Raw genomic sequence first — 23,550 nt, forward strand, 5'->3', positions numbered from 1 at the left:
CACTTGTAGAGAATATCTGGATAAACATTTTAGACTTATCAGCCAATACCTAGAGAATTAAAGTGATGAATAGGGGCCCACAGTGTTGGGCAGCAGAGGAAGTGTTTAGAACTAAGGCATGAATCAATAAGGTTAATCCACTTAGGAGAGACTGTCAGGCTATGCTGATCTGGGGGCACTTGCAAAATTTTAAAAAGTGAAAATACCACTACTCGGGGAGCTGGGCATGCTCCCTCAGCCTGGGCTCAGCTGGGTGTGCTCTAGGGGATACAAGTGGCTCTGCTGTTACTTCCAGCCACTTGAACCTGCAACTGTTGAGTTTCCTGTGGAATCTCCCTTGATAAATAGTTTCCTAGAAACAGTGTTTTTCTTAAAAAACAAAAACAAAAAAATCTGTACTAGACAAGCATTACAGAGATAGGAGATGACAAGGGCTTAATTCTAGCGCCACATCAAGTACAAAGTACATTAACAAGGTATCTTAACAGGGCTTCACCGATTACTCTGCCACTGAGGATTTTCTGTTTGGCCTCCCTGCTGAAGATTCAGGTAGGAAAGGGCTGACAAGCACTGCCTGGATGACCTCAGGGCTGCAGCACCACGTGAGAAACGCGACACACCTAATTACTGAAGGGAAACGATTTATTCTCACTCTCACACAAAGGCAAAATCTGCTGGGGAGGAGTGAATGTTGTGGTGTGTGGTGGAATGGGAAGGTGAGTGAGCGTCAGTGACTCAGGAAATGACAGCGGAACCCACCTGGCAAAGGAGCCTGCCTAGCAACAGGCAGTGATTGGTTACGGCATAAACTGCCCCTTGACTGGATTGGCTGCCTCGGCTATATAAGCTGCTGCACCAACTGAAATGAACAAGTCTGTGAGCTGCCCGCCTCTAGCCTGCTTTCACCGGACTCCCGGGGTCTCTGCGGTGACTCCGCGCCTCTTGCCCTCACCGCGCTCTTTCTCTCAGAACAAATCCACAGCCAACAATGGTGCAGTGGATTAAATCGCTGCCTGGGACATCCACATCCCATATCAGAGTGCTAGTTCTGAGTCCCAGTTACTCTGCTTCTGATCCAGCTTCCTGCTAATATACCTTGGAAGCAGCAGATGGTGACCAAGGTACTTGGGTCCCTGCCCCCCACATCAGAGACTTGAATGGAGTACCTGGCTCCAGGCTTCAGCCTGGCCCAGCCCTCCTGTTGTGACCTTCTTGGGAATGAGCCAGTGAACTGAAGCTCTCTCTCTCTCTCTCTGATTCTCCCTCTCTTTTTGCCTTTCATATAAATCTTTAAAAACAATTCTGTTGGGGGGAAACACAAGCATTTGTCACAGTCAAGGACACTGGAGCCAAAAGAGAGGGGCAGAAGACCAAAAGACAAGGAACAGGCTGCTGTGTTCCACCACACGCCTCTAGGTCTTAACACAGCTGGGCTACTGAGACCCTTCACTGGTCATCTGCTGTCTTTGCTTCCTTGCTTTGTCCGACTCTTCCACTGCCCCAGCACCCAATAAGGATGAGGACCTGGTGACCTGGGCTGTCATCTTCCCAGATAACGCCAGCTGGCCACACATGAAAGCTTCCCACCATCTTTTTCTTTTTTGTTTTTTAAAGATATATTTATTTTATTTGAAAGGCAGAGTAACAGAGAAAAAGGGAAAGACAGATCTTTCATCCACTGGTTCACTCTGCAAATGGCTGCAAGGCTAGGGTTGGGCCAGACTGGAGCCAGGAGGTTCATCATGGTCTCCCAGGTGGGTGCAGGGGCCCAAGCATCTGGGCCATCTTCTGCTGTTTTCCCAAGCACATCAGCAGGCAGTTGGATCAGAAGCGGAACAGCTGGAACATGAACCAGTGCCATATAGGGTGCCAGCATTGCAGGCGGCAGCTTAACCTGCTACACCATAGCACTGGCCGCTTCCCACCACTTTTAACAATGAGGAAAGATACCTGTTAGTGCCATGGTGCTCCTCTCCTACAGGCTCAGGCCACTGCAAGCACCCCAAGAACTCATACTTAATTCTGTGGGAGCACTTGAATTTATGTCCCATTAAAGTCTCCTCCCCCTTTTCTTAAAAAAAGTATTTATTTATTTGAAAAGCAGAGTTCCAGACAGTGAGTGAGATTTTCCAAATGGCAGCAACAGCCAGAGCTGGTCTGATCTGAAGCCAGGAGCCAGGAGCTTCTTCTGGGTCTCTTATGCAGGTACAGGGGCCCAAGCACCTGGGCCATTCTTCCATTGCTTTCCTAGGTGCATTAGTAGGGAGCTGGATCAGAAGTGGAGCAGCTAGGACTCGAACTGGCGTGCATATGGGATGCCATTGCTGCAGGCAGTGGCTTTATCCACTATGCCATAGTGCTGGCCCCTAAAGTTTCCATTTGATAGCTACAAGCTGAAGTAAAATCGAACATTCTGATGTTCTCTGGATCCCACACGTCTTAAAATTGGAAAATTCATTTCATGGTCACAGAACCAGCAAAAAATGTGACTTCATCTGAAATGCCTAAATTTTTAAAAAAGAAAATTAAATGATTTCAGGTGTTTATTAAAAAAAATTTGTTTATAGAGTTCTGTAAATACTAGAATGCTCCAAAAACATTCTCTTACCTCACGAGAAATTACAGCTTAGAGTGGAGGCCAAAATCTTTTCTTCTCCTGTGAGATTTGCTTTTAGTTTCAAATTGAACTCTAGTGTTTTTCTTTTAGTTTAGCTTTTCTTTTAGGCTCCAGTTCCTGACTCCAGCTTCTGCTAATTTGGACCCTAGGATGCAGCAGTAAAGATTGGGCTGCTTGATATTTATGTTCTTACTTATCTTTCATTAGCCACAGAAGAAACACGTGATACTAGTTTCCTAACTCTAGACTTGGTGACATAAATGACCTTGGGTGTGACCATCTTGAATGAATCCAACTCTCAATCAACAAACCTGAGTTCCTGCTATGTGACAAGCAGGACTGAAGTTCAACAGGAAAAGCTCATGTGAGCAACCTTCAAAATACAACAAATACACAGCTGAATTAAGACATCCCTAAAGCTGTCTAGAGCACTTGCCAGGAGGTGTGTACCCTAGCTTTATAAATTTAAATTTAACTGAGAGACACACAAAGAAACAGAAAGATACAAGGAGCTCTTATCCAGGGGTTCACTCCCTACATGTCAGCAACAGTAGGGAGGGGAAGAGGCCTAAAGCTTCGACCTGGGAACACAATTCAGGTTCGCCACGTGGGTGGTAGGAACCCATCAGCTGAGCCATTATTGCTGCATCCCCAGGTCCAAATCAGCAGAAGCTGGAGTCAGGAACAGGGGCCTGGAATTGAGTCCAGGTACTCAGATGTGAGATGTGGACGTTTTAACTGCTAGGCTAACTGCTCGCTCCTTCCCTAGCTTTTTACCTGGCTTTTGGGGATTACCTTTGGGGTCCTTGACATGAATGTAAGAACCCTGACTCTACTGAGACACCTCCAAATATCCCATGATCTCTACTGAATGAATTACAAGAATCCCTGTGTTTGTGCCTTAAGGTCCCTGGAAGATCTTTTAAGGTGCAGGGGGAGTTCAGACCTGCAGGTTCCAGGGAGCTCTTATGCCCTGGAGCAAACAGGACATAACCCTGTGGGCTTGTTTCAGGAAAGTGGGTGGCAGCAAGGGCTCTTTATGGACAGCTAAGCAGGCTGCCTGGTGCAAGCTTCTGCCCAGAACTACCTCTGTCCTGGCCCCAGCCTTCAGTCACCACTGCCCTTCATGCAGCCCTACTGAACTGGCCCAACAGAACTCAAGGTTTCCCCGCTGTGAGTAAAGTTTGCCAGGCTCATACCCTTGCCTGTGCCATGGCCTGGGTTTGTCTAGAATGCCGTTGCCAGTTCTCTGCCCTTCCAGTCGTGGCTGTTCCTAAATTCTTTAAAATGTCATCATCTCAAGGAAGACTTTTATCACTCATCCCCCAACCAGAGGTCTTTCTCCTCTGAATTCTCTTTCTTCTATTATCACCCTTTAATTTGTATAGCACTCATCTCCTTTATCTGTTACCTTTCCTGTAAAGCTGAATAATACCAGGGCTCAGAGTCCAGGTCCTGCTGACAGCCAAGTAATTCCAAGGTTTGGGAACTGGATTCTGCATACCCTCAGGTTTTGAGAGAGACCCAAGTCCCAACGCTACCTGGTGGAGGCAGACAGTGGGCAGGGGCACAAGGAACATACGAACAGCCTGCATCCCTCGTTAATGCTTCAGCCAGATGGATGAGCTTTAATGTCTAACTTTTCTGTATTTTGGTTCTCATGTATTAAAAAATTCTCCTAGAGATATGAGATAAATGAAATCACAGTTATAGATATTGTTGAATAAATGATTAGAATCATCTCCAAATGCCTCTGGTACATTCTCCCTTCAGGTGTAATGAAATTCAATGACCACAATGTAATAAAGGTTCAGAGTAGCTGCCAATCAAATCAGAGGGCCCTTTTTCCATCCCTACTGACCACTTTATATTAAAATTGGATGAAAGGCCCAGCAAGCTCTGATGAGTTATGTTTAAACAGATCCACCAGGGTGCCTGTCTGGTGTGTGTGCGTCCATGTGTATACATACAAACATACCCATTATGTGTCGTGTCTCAATTCCCTCTGCGCTCTCTCCCTCCCTAAACGTATTTCAGTCTTCTCCATCTCTATAAATGGCCCTCAGATCCACCCTGTTGCTCAGGTTAAAAATTGAGTTGTCATTCATTGATGTCTTTCCTTCACAATCCACATGCAATTAATCAGTAAACACTGTTGGGTCTACTTCTGAAGCAGCTCATCTCTCCCTGCCACCTGCCACGATCAGCTACGGCACTCCAGGGCACTGTCACCTCAAACCCGTGTCACTGTCACGGCCTTTCCTCTGGAATGCCAGCTTCCACTCTTTCCTCCCTGTAATTTGTTCCCTAGGCAGCAGCAGAAGCTATGTTTAAGCCTCTCCCGTTTCTCATATATAACAGAGCAAAACTCTACTCCTACCTGGCAAAAATAACGGGGCTAGCATTGATAATTCACTCCGAATAAAGCAAATACACTCATTCTGATAATGTGCAGTTGAGCTGTTTTTGGTTTCTGTTAAAGAGAATCAATGAGCAGAGCACAGAGCACAAAGACAGAAAGCCTGGTACACTGCTGGAAAAGAGAAACGACGTACGAGGTATTAAAAAGATGGCGGCATATGGAGGGAGCTTACTGCTCTTGTGTAGGGAGGATAGTTAAAAAAAAAGGGGATGGAGTACAATCTCAGGGAAGGGTCAGGGAGAAAATGGCAGAGGAAACGTCATGCAAATTGGGGGGACACTGTGGACCTATGGAGGGTGTGGATGCGCACAGCTCAGGACCCCAGCAGCCGAGATTCTCACCACCAGCTTTGGAGTGAGGTGAAACCAGACTGCAGTAGCCCAAGCCACTGGCGATAAAGCTGTGGGAAGAGCCCTGGGGGAGACAGTGTACCTGCCAAGCTAGAGGGGATAAAAAGGGGGCACGTTTCTCTCTCCCTGACCACCCAGCACCAGCATCCTGTAACTAGCCCAGAGAGGATGAGTGCCATTTTGAACATATGTAACAGCTGTGCCAGCTCCTGTCTGTATGCCCAGCAACCAGCCAACAGGAGATGCTTGAGTCTAGCTGGGAGCATTGATGGGGGCTGGGGGTTCGTTACTGTGGGAACCTTGCATGCTGGGACTGTGAAAACACTGTGGCTGTGTGGGAGAGTGCAGGGTGCAGCTAGGACTTTGGACAATCACTGTGGGTGGCTCTACATGCTCAGGGCTCCCTGATTCCCTGGTGAGGGTCACTGCTGTGGGATCCATGGTCTCACTAAGGACTGCACAGATCCTTTGTGTGGTTCTTGTCGCAGCATGATGAAAACTACCCAGTGGGGCTAGTGCCCAGGCATTGGTCTCCTTTGAGGAGAGGAGGTGAGCATGAGAATATGCCAACAGGGAAGAACAAACTTTCCCTCTGATTAAAAAATAAAAGAGAAGATTTACGATGCCCAACTTGAGTGTGATTTTGGGCACTCCCTTCACCCTGGAGCACTGAGCAGAGCTCCCAGACCACACCCAGCACACACCTCTGGGTATTCACTGAAAGAGTAGACATGCCACTAAACCACAGAGGAATACTCCAAAGAAAAAAGCCATAACAGGAGAAAAACAACAACAACAAACAAGTATCAACACAAATGCCTAACAAAAAACACAGCAATTCAAGAAACAAAAATAAGGAAGCCAACATGATGCCCCCAAAAGAACACAACACTTCAATACTAGATTGTGAAGATAATGGGATTGAAGAAACGCCAGAAATGGAATTAAACTGACTGTAGGATTACTTAGCAATAATAAGAGGAAATTCATGAACTAAAGAAATCTGTAGATGACATGAATGAAAATTTTTCCAATGAAATGGATACTTTAAAGAGAAATCAAAACAAAATATTAGAAATGAAGAATTCACAAGATCAAATAAAAATATAGTGGAAAGCCTTAAGAACAGACTCAATGAGGCACCAGAAAGAATATATGAGTTAGATGAAAAATTTCTGGAAATTTTACAGTCAGACAAAAAAAAAAAAAAAAAGAAGAAATTAGAAAACTGAAAAACAGTGCCAGAGATTTACTGGATACTATCAAACAGCCCAACATACAGGTCTTAGGAGTTCCTGAATGCATGGAAAGAGAGAATGGATTAGAAGACCTTTTCAGTGTAAAAATTAAAGAAAATCTCCTTAATTTGGAGAAAAAAAGGGACATCCAAGTTCAGGAAGCAGATAGAACTCCTAGTAGATATAGCTAGAAAAGATCTTCAAACTCTCCTCAGTAAAACATAAAGAAAATATTCTAAAATGTGCACAAGAGAAACACCAAATTATTTTCAGAGGATCTCCAATTAGACTCACAACTGACTTCTCATCAGAAACCCTACAGGCTAGGAGAGAACAGTGAGATATATTCTAAGTCTTGAGAGAAAAAACTGGCAACCCAGAATACTGTACCCTGCAAAGATCTCATTTAGGAATGAAGGTGAAATAAAGACCTTCTATAACAAAGAGAAATTAAAAGAATTTGTCACCACATGTCCAGCCTTACAAAAGAAGCTTGAGGATGTGCTACACACAGAAACACAGAAACATGGTCATCACTACAACAGAAGGTGAAGGCAGAAAATCTCCCAGAAAAAGTACAAAGGAAATCCACAGTAAACAACAGGAATATTTATGGGAAAATGGCAGGGCCAAGTTGTTATTTATCAATAGTCACCTTGGTAGATGGCCTCAACTCTCCAGTTAAAAGATACAGATGGGCTGAATGGATTAAAAAACAAAACCCATCTATTTGCTGCCTATAAGAAACACATCTCACCAACAAAGATACACGCAGATTGAAAGTGAAAGGATGGGAAAAGATATTCCATGCTAACAGAAACCAAAAAGGAGCAGGTGTAGCCATCCTAATATCAGACAAAATAGACTTTAACACGAAAACTGTTAAAAGAGACAAAGAAGGGCACTATGTAATAATTAAGGGATCTTCAATAAGAAGATGTGACTATTGTAAACCAAATATATATGCACCAAATTAGAAGTCACTTGACTATTTAAAAGAAATGTTAATGGATCTAAAGGGAGACATAAACTCCAATACAATAGTAATGAGGGACTTCAGTATCCCACTTTCGGCAATGGACAGATCAACCAGACATAAAATCAGCAAGGAAACAACAGTTAATCAAGACCATAGACCAAGTGAACCTAATGGAGATCTATAGAACTTTTCATCCTAAAGATGCAGAATACACAGTCTTATCACCAGTGCATGGAACTTTCTCTAAGATAGACCACATGCTAGTCCACAAAGCAAGTCTCAGAAATTCAAAAAAAAAAAATTGAAATCATACCATGCATCTTCTCTGACCACTCTGGAATGAAGCTGGAAATCAACAACTCAAGAATCTCCAGAACATATGGAAATTGAATAACATGCTCCTGAATGAACAGTGGATCACTGAAGAAATGAAACGAGAAGTAAAAAACTTTCTGGAAACAAATGAAGATGACAATACAACATATCAAAACTTATGGGATACAGCAAAAGCAATGTTAAGAGGAAAGTTTATAGCAATTCGTGCTTACATAAAAAATTTTGGAAAGGTACCAAATAAATGAGCTACCAATGCATCTCAGGGACTTAGAAAAATAACAGCAAATCAAACCAAAACTAGTAGGAGAAAATAAATAATTAAAGTTAGAGAACAAATAAACTAAATTGAAACAAAAATACCCCACAAAAGATCAGCAAAATGAAGAGCTCTTTTTTTTTTTTAAATAAACAAAATTGACATATCATTAGCCCAACTAACAAATAAAGGGAGGGAGAAGACCTAAATCAATAAAATTAGAGATGAAAAAGGAAATGTAACAACAGAAGCAACAGGAATAAAAAGAAGTATCAGAAATTATTAAAAAGAGCTGGATGCCAACAAATCGGGAAACCTAGAAGAAATGGATAGATTGAGTCATGAAGAAATAGAAAACCTAAACACACCAATAAACAAGATGGAAACTGAATCAGTAATAAAGGCCCTCCCAACAAAGTAACATCTAGGACTGGATCGCTTCATGGATGAATTCTAACAGACATTTAAAGAAGAACTAACTCCAATTCTTCTCAACTTATTCAAAACAAATGAAAGGGAAAGAATCTTACTAAATTCCTTCTATGAAGCCTGCATTGCCTTAATTCCTAATCCTGAAAAAGATACAACAGAGAAAGAGAACTACAGACCAATATCCCTGATGAACACAGACACAAACATCCTCAATGAAATACTAGCTGATCAAATACAACAATACATCAGAAAGATCATCCACTTGGACCAAGTGGGATTTATCCCTGGAATGCATACATAGTTCAACATTCACAAATCAATCAATGTGATATACCACATTAACAAACAGAAGAACAAAACCATATGATTATCTCAATAGATGCAGAGAAAGCATCCAATAAAATAAAAACTCTTTCATGAGGAAAACTCCAAGCAAATTGGGTATAGAAGGAACATTCCTCAACACAATCAAGGCAATTTATGATAAACTCATGACCAGCATCTTACTGAATGGGAATCATTTACACTGAGATCCAGAACCAGACAGGATGTCCACTCTCATCACTGCTATTCAAAATAGTTCTGGAAGTTTTAGCTAGAGCCATTAGGCAAGAAAAAGAAGTCAAAGGGATTCAAATCAGGAAAGAGGAAGTCAAACTATCTCTATTCACAGATGACATGATTCTATATGTAGGGGATCCAAAAAGAGTCCACTAAGGGACTTCTGTAACTCATAAAAGAGTTTCGTAAAGTGGCAGGATATAAAATCAACACACAAAAATCAATAGGCTTTGTATACACAGACAATATAACAGCAGAGAAAGAACTTCATAATAGTTACAAAAAAACAAATACCTTGGAATTAATTTAACCAAGGAGGTCATAGATCTCTATGATGAGAATTACAAAACATTAAAGAAAGAAATATAAGAAGACACAAAAACATGGAAAAATCTTCCAAGTTCAAGGGTTGGAAGAATCAATATCATTAAAATGTCCATATTACTGAAAGCAATTCACAGATTCAATGCAATACCAATCAAATATTAAGGATATTCTTTTCAGATATAGAAAAAATGATGTTGTAGTTCATGTGGAAATGTAGGAGACCCCAAATATTTAAAGCAATCTTATATACAACAGGAACAAAGCTGGAGGTGTCACAATACCAGATTTCAAGAAATACTATGGGGCAGTTATAATCAAAACAGCCTGGTACTGGCACAAAATCAAATGGATAGACCAATGGAACAGACTAGAAAAGCCAGAAATCAATCCAGTATCCACAATCAACTTATCTTTGACAAAGGAGCTAAAATCAATCCCTGGAGCAGGAACAGTCTCTTCAACAAATGTTGCTGGGAAAACTGGATCTCCACATGCAGAATTATGAAACAAGACTCCTACCTTACACCTTATAAAAAAATCTACTGAAAATGGATTAAAGACTTAAATTTATGGCCTGATACCATCAAATTATTAGAGAACTTTGGGGAAATCATGCAACACACATTGGCACAAAGAGTTCTTAAAAAAGGCCCCAGAGGCACAATCAAAGCCAAAATAGAAAAATGGGATTACAGCAAATTGAGAAGCTTCTGTATTGAAAAAGAAACACTCGGCCGGCGCCATGGCTCAATAGGCTAATCCTCCGCCTGCGGCACCAGCACCCCGGGTTCTAGTCCCTGTTGGGGTGCCGGATTCTGTCCCAGTTGCCCCTCTTCCAGTCTAGCTCTTTGCTGTGGCCTGGGAATGCAGTGGAGGATGACCCAAGTCCTTGGGCCCTGCGCCCGCATGGAAGACCAGGAGGAAGCACCTTGTTCCTGCCTTCGGATCAGCGCGGTGCGCGGGCCACAGAGGCCACTGGGGGGTGAACCAACGGAAAAAGGAAGACCTTTCTCTCTCTCTCTCTCTCACTGTCCACTCTGCTTGTCGAAAAAAAAAGAAAAAGAAACACTCAGCAAAGTGAAGAGGCAACTGACAGAATGGGAGAACTTATTTGCAAACTATGCAACTGATAAAGGATTAATAACCAGAATAGAAAAACAGATCAATAAACTCAACAACAAAACAAAAAACCCAGTTAAGAAATGGGCCAAGGACTTAAACAGATATATTTTTTTTGACAGGCAGAGTTATATAGTGAGAGAGAGAGACAGAGAGAAAGGTCTTCCTTCCGTTGGTTCACTCCCCAAATGGCTGCCATGGCCGGCGCGCTGTGCCAATCCAAAGCCAGGAGCCAGGTACTTCCTCCTGGTCTCCCATGCGGGTGCAGGGCCCAAGCACATGGGCATCCTCCACTGCCTTCCTGGGCCACAGCAAAGAGCTAGACTGGAAGAGGAGCAACCGGGACAGAATCTGGTGCCCCAACAGGGACTAGAACCCAGGGTGCCAGCACTGCAGGCGGAGGATTAGCCTAGTGAGCTGTGGTGCTGGCCTTAAACAGGCTGTGGCGCTGGTCTTAAACAGACGTTTTTTAAAAGAGGAAATCCAAATGGCCAACAGACACATGGTCAGGGTCACTAGCCATCAGGGAAATGCCAATCAAAACCACAATGAGGTTTCACTCTCCCCTGTTAGAATGGCTTTCATACAGAAATTGACAAACAATAAATGCTGGCTAGGATGTGGGGGAAAAGGTACCCTACTGTTGGTGGGAATGTAAACCAGTAAAGCCACTATGGAAGATAGTATGGAGATACCTTGGAAATCTGAATATAGACCTATCATATGACCCAGCCATCCTTCTCTTGGGAATTTATCCAAGGGAAATGAAATCAGCATATGGAAGAGTTATCTGTATCCCATGTTTATTGCAGCTCAATTCACAATAGCTATGATATGGAATCAACCCAAGTGTCCATCAGCTGAAGACTGGATAAATAAATTATGGAATACATACACCATGGAATACTAAAGAGCAGTAAAAATGTAAAATCCTGTCATTTGCAACAAAATGGATGAAACTGGACAACATCATACTTAATGAAATAAGCCAGTCTCAAAAGGACAAATATCATATGTTCTCCCTGATCTGTGATAACTAATAGAGCCCCTAAAAGGTAATCTATAGAAGTGAAATTAACACTTCAAGATGCAATGACTTTGAACAGTCTGTCTAGATTGTTGAGGAACAGTTTTTTTTTTTCCCCCCACACAATTTGTGGAACTCTTTACTTAGTATAAAGTTAATAGTATGTGGATACTATTAGTAAAGTTAATTGAAAATAGATCTTAGTAAAAAACAAGACTGTGAATAGGAGAGGGAAGAGGAAGAGGGGTGGGAGCATGGGTATGGTGGGAATAATCACTATATTCCTAATGTCATATTCACAAAAATAAATAAATAAATAAAGCTATACATTAAAAGAAAAAAAAAACTTACAGCTTCAGATTTGGGAGGCACTGGAGGTGGAGGTAGGGCAATATCTGAAGACTTCACTGCGGCTCCCAGAGTCCCAGGGACAGGAAGAGGAGAGGTTGCACATTTGGACCGGCCAGAGCCTCGAAACTGCTCACATCTGCTCTTCTCACTCAGGGAGCGGGTGAGAGGCTGCTGGCTGGGCTTGCCTTCCTCCAGCCACAGCTCTTCGTAAGGAAGTTCTGACTTGCCTGGGAGGCCCGTGGAGTCTTCGTTAGCTTCTGGGAAAAGGTAGTCGCTCCCACTATCACCAGAGTCCTGATAGGGCAGGATGTCATGAGGAAAGGGGGCCCACTCTCCCCCCAGGTCCCTGCAGCCGTGGAGGTTGACCTCGCTGTTGCCATGGAGATTGTTGCCATACACACAGACGGAAAGCCGGTGGAAGGACTGGGTGAGCTCATCGCGGGCATAGCTAAGGGGAATTGGGCACATGGTTGTGGCCAGAGCACCGGCCCTTCTTGGGGCTCTTGCAGTCCTCATTCCAGTCGGTTTTCACATCACGGACAGCCCGTGAATACTCGTCGATGTCAAACTGCTCTTGGCAGATACCCAGCCAGTGATGGATCAGGGTTTCGGGCCACACCTCCCCCTTCACCATGTGTTCTGGGAGGCTGAACTTGGGAACGGTCAAGTGTAAAGGGAAGTGCATGGGGAGGATCTTGTTGTTCCGTAGCACACAGCAAACCACCACCGTCTTGGTCTGGATATTCACAAACTTGTAGCGGTGCCCCTCGCGGATGAAGTGGAGGTCGTAGGGGTTCCTGGGCGGAGGGCTTGGCACAGTCACGTTCACGGGAAGCCTGGTTTTCTCCACGATGTTGCGGATGGTGTGCTCGCCCTCCTGCATCTGAAGTTCCAGAGGACTTCGGGTGCTGAATCTGCCTTTGCACTGGAAGGGAAGGCTGATGCTTTCGTTGGTCCGGTGGTTCATGCAAATGAGGCACGGCATTTTGCCTTTTCCCAGCTTGCTGATGGAGTTGAGCTTCCCAATCTTTTTGAAGATTGTGTTGAGTCGTGACTTTTCCTTGAAAGTCTTTGCATAAAGGATTTCTGCCTGCCCCATGAGAGTGAGCTCATCTCCAGTACACAGGGTGATGTTGTAAACTTCCGTGTCCTCATTGCATTCACCAGAGGCAACCTACAACAGGAGAAATCAAATTTTAGGTTCGTTTCCATTGGTCAACTCACACAAGAAGTAAAGAACTCCCTATCAAGACAGACACACACACCTATTGGGGAGAATGCTGCTCTGTGTTTTAATAATAAATTTAGACACTTCCATTCTTTTATAATATGTATGTGGTTAACAGTAACCACTTTTTATGTAAGATATTAGACTTTTTTTTTTTTTTTTTTGACAGGCAGAGTGGACAGTGAGAGAGCGAGACACAGAGAGAAAGGTCTTCCTTTTGCTGTTGGTTCACCCTCCAATGGCCACCGCGGCCAGCGCACTGCGCTGATCCGGAAGCCAGGAGCCAGGTGCTTCTCCTGATCTCCCATGCAGGTGCAGGGCCCAAGCACTTGGGCCATCCTCCACTGCTCTCCCGGGCCATAGCAAACAGCTGGACAGGAAGAGGAGCGACCGGGACAGAATCCGGCGCCCCGACTAGGGCTAGAACCCAGTGTGCCGGTGCCGCAGGCGGAGGATTAGCCTATTGAGCCACGGCGCTGGCCAGATATTAGACTTTTAAAAACACCCTTATCTGCCTTTCACATGCACAGCAATCTATCATATGGATAATTATTTTGGGGCATTAAGATTATGTCTTTTTAGTTATTAATACTGAATTTACAAACATCAATGTAGAAAATATTATTTAAAATTTTTACTGGTTTTTAGCTTTTATTAAAAAATTATTTACTTGAAAGGCAGAATGAGAGAGAGAGAGAGGGAGTAATCATCCAGCTGTTGTTTCACTGCTCAAACACCTGCAATGGATAGCGCTGGGCCAGGCTGAAGCCAGGAGCCAAGAACCCTATCCAGACTTTCTTGGTAGAACCCAAGTGTTTGGGCCAACATTTGCTGCCTCCCAGGCACATTACAGGAATCTGGAATGGAAGCAGTGGTAGGACTTGATCCCAGGCACTCTGATGTGGGATGTGGGGTCATGGGCGGAGGCTTTACTCATGGTGCCACACGCCCACCTCTTATTTTTTCACTTTTTATAATTTTCCTAAACTTTCAAAAGTTGTACTTGACACAAAGGATTTTAAAAATGTTTTATTTCTTCCTTTTCTTTTTATTATATAAATTATTCATGTTCATTAGAAGAATTATCAGAAAATATAAATATAAAACATAAGTGTCAAATTGTTAAGTCAACAACAGGAGTCACCGTGTACTTACATTTCATGTGGGATCTGTCCTTAATGTGTTGTCTAATGTGAAGTGATGCTATAACTAGTACTAAAACAATATTTTTCGCTTTGTGTTTCTGTGTGGGTGCAAACTGATGAAATCTTTATTTAATATATACTGAATTGATCTTCTGTATATAAAGATAATTGAAAACGAAAAAAAAAACCACCTGGTGTTAAATTGGAAATTGCAGTGAAAATTAATTAATTTTTAAAAAATATCATGTAGGATCTCTGTCTTTAATGTGTTGTACATTGTTATTTAATGCTATAGCTAGTACTCCAACAGTATTTTTCACTTTGTGTTGCTATGTGGGGGCAAACTGTTGAAATCTTTGCTTAATATATACTGAACTGATCTTCTGTATATAAAGAGAATTGGAAATGAATCTTGATGTGAATGGAAGGGGAGAGGGAGTGGGAAAGGGGAGGGTTGCGGGTGGGAGGGAAGTTATGGGGGGGGAAGCCATTGTAATTCATAAGCTGTACTTTGGAAATTTATATTCATTAAATAAAAGTAAAAAAAAAAGAAAATATAAATATAAAAATGAAAAAAATCTATACTATCTTATCACTAAACTGTTAACAATATTATATAAAAACAAATGAGATCTACTCATCTAGCTCAGTTACATAAATACATATATACAAAATTATGCTACTGAGTCTCTATCATCTACTCAAACCCCTGTGAATATATCTCATCAATTGCAACACAGATTGAATGTATTCTTATGAATAGATATGGCTTAATTTATGTTGACCAGTTCCTTGTTAGATGGGTTTTTTGAATGTTAAGCAATTATGAATAATACTGCAATGTATTTCTTTTTAAAAAGATTTATTTATTTGAAAGTCAGAGTTACAGAGAGAGAGAAGGAGAGGCGCAGAGAGAGAGAGAGAGGTCTTCCATCCGATGGTTCACGTCCCAACTGGCTGCAATGGTTGGAGCTGCACCGATCTGAAGCCAGGAGCCAGGAATTTTTTCTGGGTCTCCCATGTGGGTGCAGGGGCCCAAGCACTTGGGCCATCTTCTACTGCTTTCCCAGGCCATAGCAGAGAGCTGGATTGGAAGTGCAGCAGCAAGGACTCAAACTGGTGACTATAAGGGATGCTGATACTGCAGGCTATGGCTTTATCCACTACACCACAGCGTCAGCCTCTGCAATGAATTTCTTCATAGTTTAATTATTTCCTTGGGATAATATACCAAAAGTAGAAGTGCATGAACAAAAGCTGTGGCTGTGCATCCACTGGAAAGGTTGATTATGGACTGACTATTGTAGCTCATCAATGTCACATTTATCTATATTTCTACTACTTTATGAAAGTATGTCTCCTCATATGTATGCTAAGTTCATTTCGTGCTTACCAATGTGAAAGGTAAATCATGCATCCTGAATTTATTCATTCATGTTTTATTTTAAATAGCTTCAGTTATTGAGTATAATGATTTTCTGAGGTATTTATTTATCTGGTTATTTAGGTATCTTCTTACTGATTACTTTTTTTATGTAACTGGAATGTCACCTTGTTGCTTATATTTAAATGTTACAGTTTCTTTAAACCCTAAAAATTTTCTTTCAATGTAATCAGCATTTTCAACACTCTCCTTTGTGATTTTGTTCTTGGGTGGTAGGCTTCTAGTTAGAAGATACAGATGAGGAGTTTTGAACTGGGGGTGATTTTAACCTCCACTTCTACTCATGAGGACTTTGGCAGTGTCTGAAGATGTTTTTGATCACCGTGAGACTGGGTGAGCTGCTACATGCATCCAATGGGTATGGCCAGAAATGTTGTTAATGCAATACAATGCAAAGGACAGCTCCCCAAAGGTTCAATAGTGCTGAGGCTGAGAAATGCTGGTATAATTGCCAAGTTCCTTCTTGTCCTTTGATGGCTCCACTTGTAATTATTTAACTTTTTTAACTGACTTTTCTTTTGTGGATTATTTAAACAATTAACCGAATGTCCAATATATTTCCCAAATAATCATACCTTTCCTCACTAATTTTCAATTTTAGTATATAGTAAGTCTAGAAAACACACACTCAAATGTATACATATTTTTGTATTTATTTTGGGGACATTTATCCTAGTGAGCTACTTTTCCTTGAAAACCACTTAAATTTCTACATCTTTATCACACATTTTTAGATCCAATAACAAAAAAATTCCCTTGTGGTTATTCTGACTCAAAAAATTTTTGGGTGACAAGAAATAAGAGAAGCAAAGTCAAAAGGCAAATGACAGGCTGAAAGAAAATACTTGCAACAAATGTCACAGATGGAGAGCTGATACCCCTAATGAATCAGCAGCTTTTAAGTAGTGAAGACCAAAAAAATGCTGGAGAAAAATATGCGAAAAATATTAAAAACCAATTCACTAAAAAAAGCACAATGCCTTTTAAACCTATGAAAAGATGTTCAACTTTACTCATAATGAGAGAAACTCAAAGTTAAGCTAAGCAGCTTCTTGCAACACCAACATCCTGTATCAGAGTGCTGGACTGAGTCTTAGCTGCTCCACTTCCAATCCAACTCCCTGCTAGTGAGCCTGGGAAAGCACTGGAAGATGGCTCAAGTACTTGGATCCCTGGCACTCATGTGGGAGACCAGAATGGAGTTCCAGGCTCCTGGTTTCATCTTGGCTCAGCTCTGGCTGTGGCAGTCATTTGGGAGTAAACCAGTGGATGGAAGATGTTTCTCTTCCTCCCTTCCTTCCTCCCTGTCATTGTTTCTTTCAAATAAATCAATCTTAAAAAAAAATACTACACTGAGATTCCATTTGTCACCTGCCACACCGATAAAAAGTCAAAGGCTTGACAAAGCACTCAGTGGGCGAGGCTATGGGGTAACAGGCACTCTGATCCAGAGCTGGAGAGAATGCAAGATGATACAAGCCCTGTGGTAGGGATCTGGGCATCATCAAATCAAAACAATGCATGTGCTTATACCTCCATTCAGCCATCCTTTGTTTAAGAATTTACCCTGAAGACATTCCTCCAATGTATGCAAGTTTTGTGGACAATGTTACTTATTGCAGCATTACTTGTATTGGTAAAATATTAGAAACAATATAAATGCTTAAACCTAGGAGGCTGACTGAATAAATTATGGTACACTTACACAGGAGCATACACAAAAAAGAATTAGGATGTTCAATCTTATAAATTCATAAGAAGTGATTCTCTGGGTATACAGTCATACATTTTTAATTTTGATGTACTGATTTTATATTATAGATTTTCAAATATTAAAATAATTTTACAGGCTTGAAATAATTTTTACATGATTATGGTATACTTATGACAATATTGCATGACAGTCTTATAGTATTTACCATTTATGTATCTTAGACACATGATATTGATCTACAATTTTATTACGCCACCTTTATCAGGCTTTGATATTGGGCTAACGTTAAGTCTGAGAATGAAACTGTTCTTATACGTTAGTAAAAAAGTGGGTAAAATGACAATGTTCATACTGTTTACTGAGCAGTGATCATCTTGCTGGCACTGGTGTCGCAGGTTAAGCCTCCACCTGCAATGCTGGCATCACATATGGGCACTGGTTCATGTGTCCTGGCTGCTCCATTTCTGGTCCAGCTCCCTGCTAATGGCATGGGAAAAGCAGCAGAAGTACCCTACTCGCATGTGGGAGACATGGAAGAAGCTCCTGGCTTTAGCCTAGCCTGGCCCGGCCCAAGCTGTTGCTTCCATCTGGGGCATGAACCAGTGTATGGAAGACTGATCTTTGTCTGTCTCTCCAGAACTCTTTTAAATAAATAAATTTCCATTTTAAAAAGAAAATGAATCTTGATGTGAATGCCATGGGAGAGGGAGCGGGAGATGGGAGGGGTGCGAGTGGGAGTGAAGTTATGGGGGGGGGGGAAGCCATTGTAATCCATAAACTGTACTTTGGAAATTTATATTTACTAAATAAAAGACATTAAAAAAGAAAATTGGATAGAATAACTTTTTAAAAGGTTTACTTATTTATTTGAAAGTCAGAATTACATAGAGAGAGGGAGAGACAGAGAGAGATCTATCGGCTGGTTCATTCCCCAGATGATGACAACAGCCCAGGCAGGGCCAGGCCAAAGCCAGGAGCTTCTTCCATGTCTTCCATGGAAGATGGGCCACCTTCTGCTGCTTTCCCCAGGCATATTAGCAGGGAGCTGGATCAGAAGTGGAGCAGCCCAGACATGAACTGGAGCCCATGCGGGATGTCGGCATTGCAGGTGGTGGCTTTACTTGCTATGCCACAATGCCGGCCTCAGAATAATATTTACAAATTATTTCTTACCTTCTGTTCTAGGTCATCTCTGAACTCTTTTAATCTCTGGAACAAGCAATTTGTCAATCAGCATTAGCACTACAAAAACAAATGTCTCTGTTGTTGCCATAGAGAAATGAATGTCTGTGCAGGAGTGTAAAGGACGTAAATGACAGTACAACATTGCTTTGTTTTGGCAATCACACTGCCAGTGATTACAGTCCATTTTAGGTGAGTCAGATAAGTGTGATTATTACTATTTCTTAACAATACTTAAACTTAACAATGTTTAATTTCAGACGCAGTTTTCACTGGCTCAAACATGAATGCTAGGCTTCTAAATATTGGAGTAAGCCTAGGAATTTAAAAAAGTACATTTTAATATTTTAGTTGAAATAATTTTAGATTTGCAGAAAAAATAATTTTAGATTCGACAGAGTTCCTGTAGGTTCCACACTCAGCTTTCCATGAACAAACTTACATTGACCAAGGCACATTTAACACATTGGTACAATAATGTTAAGCAAGGTTCATTTGGATTTTATCGTTTTTTCCCCCCATGAATGTATTTTTTCTATTCTAGGATCAAAACAGGATACCACACTGCATGTACTCCTCTCTGACTGTGAGTTTCTTGGTCTTGTTTTTCATAAACTCGACAGTTTTGAGGAATACAGATTAGGGCTTTTTGTTTCGAAAGCTGATAAATCATTTGTAAATGACAGCATTTGGCACACAGGAGAGGCAGCTTGCTTTTCCTAGAGGACTTGCAGCGCCAAGGTTTCAGTTACTTCACTCTCTTGACTTGGGTGACTTTGGTCACTAAGAATTATTTGCTAGTCCTTTAAACTTTTTGCTTCTTCCTAAAGCTTCTGTTTCAAGATGGCATTTAGTTAAAGTGGGGCCTCCTTATTTGTGGGAAATATGTTCCAAGACCCCCCTCCCCTCCCCACCCCGGTGGATTCCTGAAACCATATACGATACTGAAGCCTGTTCATAGAGTATTTTTTCCCTAAACATATGATAAAGTTTAATTTATAAATTAGGCACTGTGAGAGGTTAACAACAAAAACTAATAACGAAGTACAATGTTTACATTACAATATACTGTAATAAGAGTCATGTGAAGTATTTGTTGATTCCTGAAAATTTCCATTTAGGATTTTCAGATTGTGATTGACACGGGTAAGTGAAACAGAGCATAAGGGGGGCAACGACTGTAGAACAGAGGTCAGTAAATCACTGCCTGTTGTCTAACTCTGGCCCACTATCTGAATTGTAAATAAAGTTTTATTAGGACACTGCCATACATCCACACATTTTCTTATCAAGAGTCTGTGGCTGTTTCCATCCTACAATGGTAGTATTGAGTAGCTGCAAAAGTGACTGTATAACCCCAAATTCTAAAATATTTACTCTCTGTCCTTTTACAGAAAAATTGCCAATCCCAGGTAGAAGTGAGTGGAAAGAATCAAGGCCTTTGGAATTTGACTAGCACAAAACCAGTAACTGGTACAATACTATTAACTAAACTGCAAGCTCGGTTTGAATCCTGCTCTTAGTGCTATGTGACCTCTAAGTGCTGTACTGTTTTGAGCTGCAGGCGGCTGCTATAAAATGGAAACAGCACGTATATTTTGCCGACCAAGAGAACACACTGTTCTTGCATTGTATGCTCTCTGAATGGAGGTCACTACTACTACTACTTTTATTAACAATAAAAACTTACCGTAATTCTGTCTTATATTACCTTTCATACTCTCCCTATATTTTTAAAGGTATATTTAATTATTTGAAAGGCAGAATTAGAAAGGGAGAGGGGGAGAGAGAGAGGAACAGAGTGAGAGAGAGAATCTTTTATCTGCTGAGTCACTCCTCAAATGGCCACAGTGGCCAGGCCTGGGCCAGGCTGAATCCAAGAGTCCAGAATTCATCCATGTCTCCTAAATGGATGCAGGGGTCCACAGACTTTGGCCATCTTCTGCTGCTTTCCCAGGTGCATTAGCAGGGAGCTGGTTTGGAAGTGCAGCAGCTAGGACTCAAACTGATGACCATATGAGATGCTGGCATTGCACGCAGCTGCTTAACATGCAGGCCCCATCTTTCTATATTTTTACATTTATTTCTAAGTTTTCTTCCGCTAGTGTTTTGAAGCCCAAACCTCAACTTGTAAGCATTATCCTTCTCTTTGTACTGAGGACTTGCTCAAATTTTTATTGAATATGTTCTCCTAGAATAAAACTTCATGTCAGAATAGAGCCTGAAATATCATTAGTTATAGCTCAAAAGGAAGTGAACATATGGACATGATTCAAAATGTATCACTTTAGAATAGTCTGCAAAACTCAGTTGCAGTGCTGTACTTCCTTTTTATTGGAACTTTGTAAAAAACTTGGCAGTTCACCCACCATTTGGATAAGGATGGAGACAGGGATGTTGAGAGAAAAGACGCTCATGAGATTTGAGAAACACACACACACATACACACACACACAGGTTCACTGATAGAGCAAACTATTTCCAGCAAAAATACAGGGAGCCAACAGGGCTTCGAAAATGTGAAGGAATAACAAAGCATGTGTTTCTATCTCTTGAAATTGATACCATACTTGCCCTACTTTATGAGCATGTACCTTCCAGAATGAAGAAATTATAGGTCTGTGAAGGACTGCACATAAAATGAACTGGAAAAGTCTGCCAGCTTTGCAGACATGAATCAGACAGTGCGTGTACAGATGAAACAAATCCAAGTTACCCGTATTATATGTCAGTATCTGGCACAGTCAATGGGTTTGCCAGCTTGTGTGTGCGTGTGTATGTGTGTACTTCTTAGTAACTTACTCTTATTCCTATACAAAAAATATGTGAGTACTAATTCCACGCTTCCAACTCTGATGTCATCATTAACACTGGCAATTAGCCCTGCATAAATTATGAGACTCACATAGCAACTGGTTTTGTGGTCGCTGTCAGTGACACATGAAGAATCCCATAAATGAATGCTCTTCCTTTGGCAGTTGAGCTGGTCTCTTTAGGTTTCTACAGATGTGATTTATTTGCATAATTTCCTTCCTCCTTTATTATTTTTTTAATAGTAAAAGAAACAATGCATTCTGTCTAAGTGCTTCGGTATGTGTGCCTGGTTAACATTTCCAGTTTCAATGTTTCCTGAGAGGAAGTAATTCAAAGTGTGTTATCTAAACAACACTAATAGGTCTAATCCAGGAAGCTATGAGGGCTTTGCTGTTCATAATACCACTCACAGTTCATACTCCATGGTCAAGAAACATTTTAAAACATGGATGCTTAAAATATGCGCATATTCTGATGGTTCTCACAACCAAAACGTAACAGAGGTAAAAATTCCAACTTTTAAGTAAACATCAGGATTGACTTGATATGTAGGTTAAACAGATGATATTTGAATAATATCATATGATGTCTCCCCAAGTTCAATTTTTAAATAACTGTTTTCTTTGGGAAAATGGCAGAAAATGACAAAGAAAGCACCCATGAAGGGTTAAGATTGAATGCCAATCCTGACTGTTTGTTTTTTGGTTTTTTTTTCCCCCTCAAACAGGAAATAGGGCAAAGATGACAATTCCAATGGCAGTGATTTACTCTGTGATGGCATAGCAGAAAGCTTGCCAACGGGTAGTTTTTCAGAGGACGTTTCAAAACCTCAGATGATAAAAAAAGCACTGAGCTGTCTTTGAACACTAAAATAATTAACCCCACAATTGTATTCAATGTCTCATCCTGAACTTGAAAATAAATGACATCTGACTCATCCTAAGGAAAATATGCAGTCTTTAAAAACCAGAAAATAAAAAGAAAAATGGGCTACATATTGCTCATTCGATCTTTACTCTGAAAACTCCTCTTTACATCGGACAAAATTTAGGTCGCATGGTAGCCGATAATCTCTGACCTCTGTGGAACACAGCCAGGAATGAGGCTGTGAACTAGGAGGATTCTGGGCAGCCAGAACAAGGGGAGGCTGCTGCTGTTAGGACCTCTGGGAAAAGCCCATGAGGACCTTAACTGCTGTGCTTCCTCCTGTTTAACCGAAGCTCTGTCAGATGTGGTTACCAATTTCCAGCTCATGGCAGGACAGAAGTGGAAATTAGAAATTATAACTAGAAATACGGACGCTGAAGGCAGGTATTCTACCAGACACAAGAGACAGCAAACATATTTAAAAAAAAAACTTAAATGAGGCCCCAAGACACCAAGTTCTCAGGGTTTAAGGTTCTTGCCGTAGAAGGCAAAGTTCACATTGTCTAAGAGGTGCTGAGAGTTTCAGTGAATTACAGAGCAGGAGATGAAGGTTAGTTTAAATTTTGTTCAAGTATTCTCTTTAAGACGGCAGGAAAATGCAATACATTTCATGAAATGGAGAGGAAATTACAGTCATTTTGGACAGAGTTTTGTTAAAATCCGCAGCCATCCCTACAGCTGGCGAGCTAGAATCACTTATGCTCCAAAGTCTTGGACATCTCAGAGACATGATTCCTATTTTGAAAAATCTCAGGGAAAAACCACCTCCTGGACATTATTCTGAACTCACAAAACACAAGGAGGAGACTCCTTTTCTGAATTACCCAGACAGAGAAACTGGGAGTGGTATTTTAGACTAGGGATGATTGTTTCAAGTGAAGTGTACTCTGAAAACACAACAACAACAATACAAAGAAACCACAAAGAATACTAATGTTTCAGCACTACTACTCTGTATTATTTTACAGGACAATTATAGGATGCATAATGTATACAGAACTAATTCTAAACAAACTGTTTTTTTTTTTTTCATTTTAAAAGACAAATGTGTGGAGAAAGACGTCAAAGCATAAATAATCAT

At 41.2% G+C, this 23,550-nt stretch overlaps 1 protein-coding gene across 1 annotated transcript in view; it reads right to left on the reverse strand.

The window, feature by feature from the left end:
• The window catches only part of GAREM1 (GRB2 associated regulator of MAPK1 subtype 1), a 260,770-nt gene that overhangs the window by 18,140 nt on the left and 219,080 nt on the right, over positions 1-23,550 (reverse strand). Inside the window, 2 exon segments of the mRNA XM_062201514.1 lie at positions 12,016-12,468; positions 12,470-13,189. Coding sequence (XP_062057498.1) covers positions 12,016-12,468; positions 12,470-13,189 — 1,173 coding nt within the window.

The sequence above is a fragment of the Lepus europaeus genome, chromosome 9, assembly GCF_033115175.1.
Source record: "Lepus europaeus isolate LE1 chromosome 9, mLepTim1.pri, whole genome shotgun sequence".
In the NCBI taxonomy this organism is placed as follows: domain Eukaryota; kingdom Metazoa; phylum Chordata; class Mammalia; order Lagomorpha; family Leporidae; genus Lepus; species Lepus europaeus.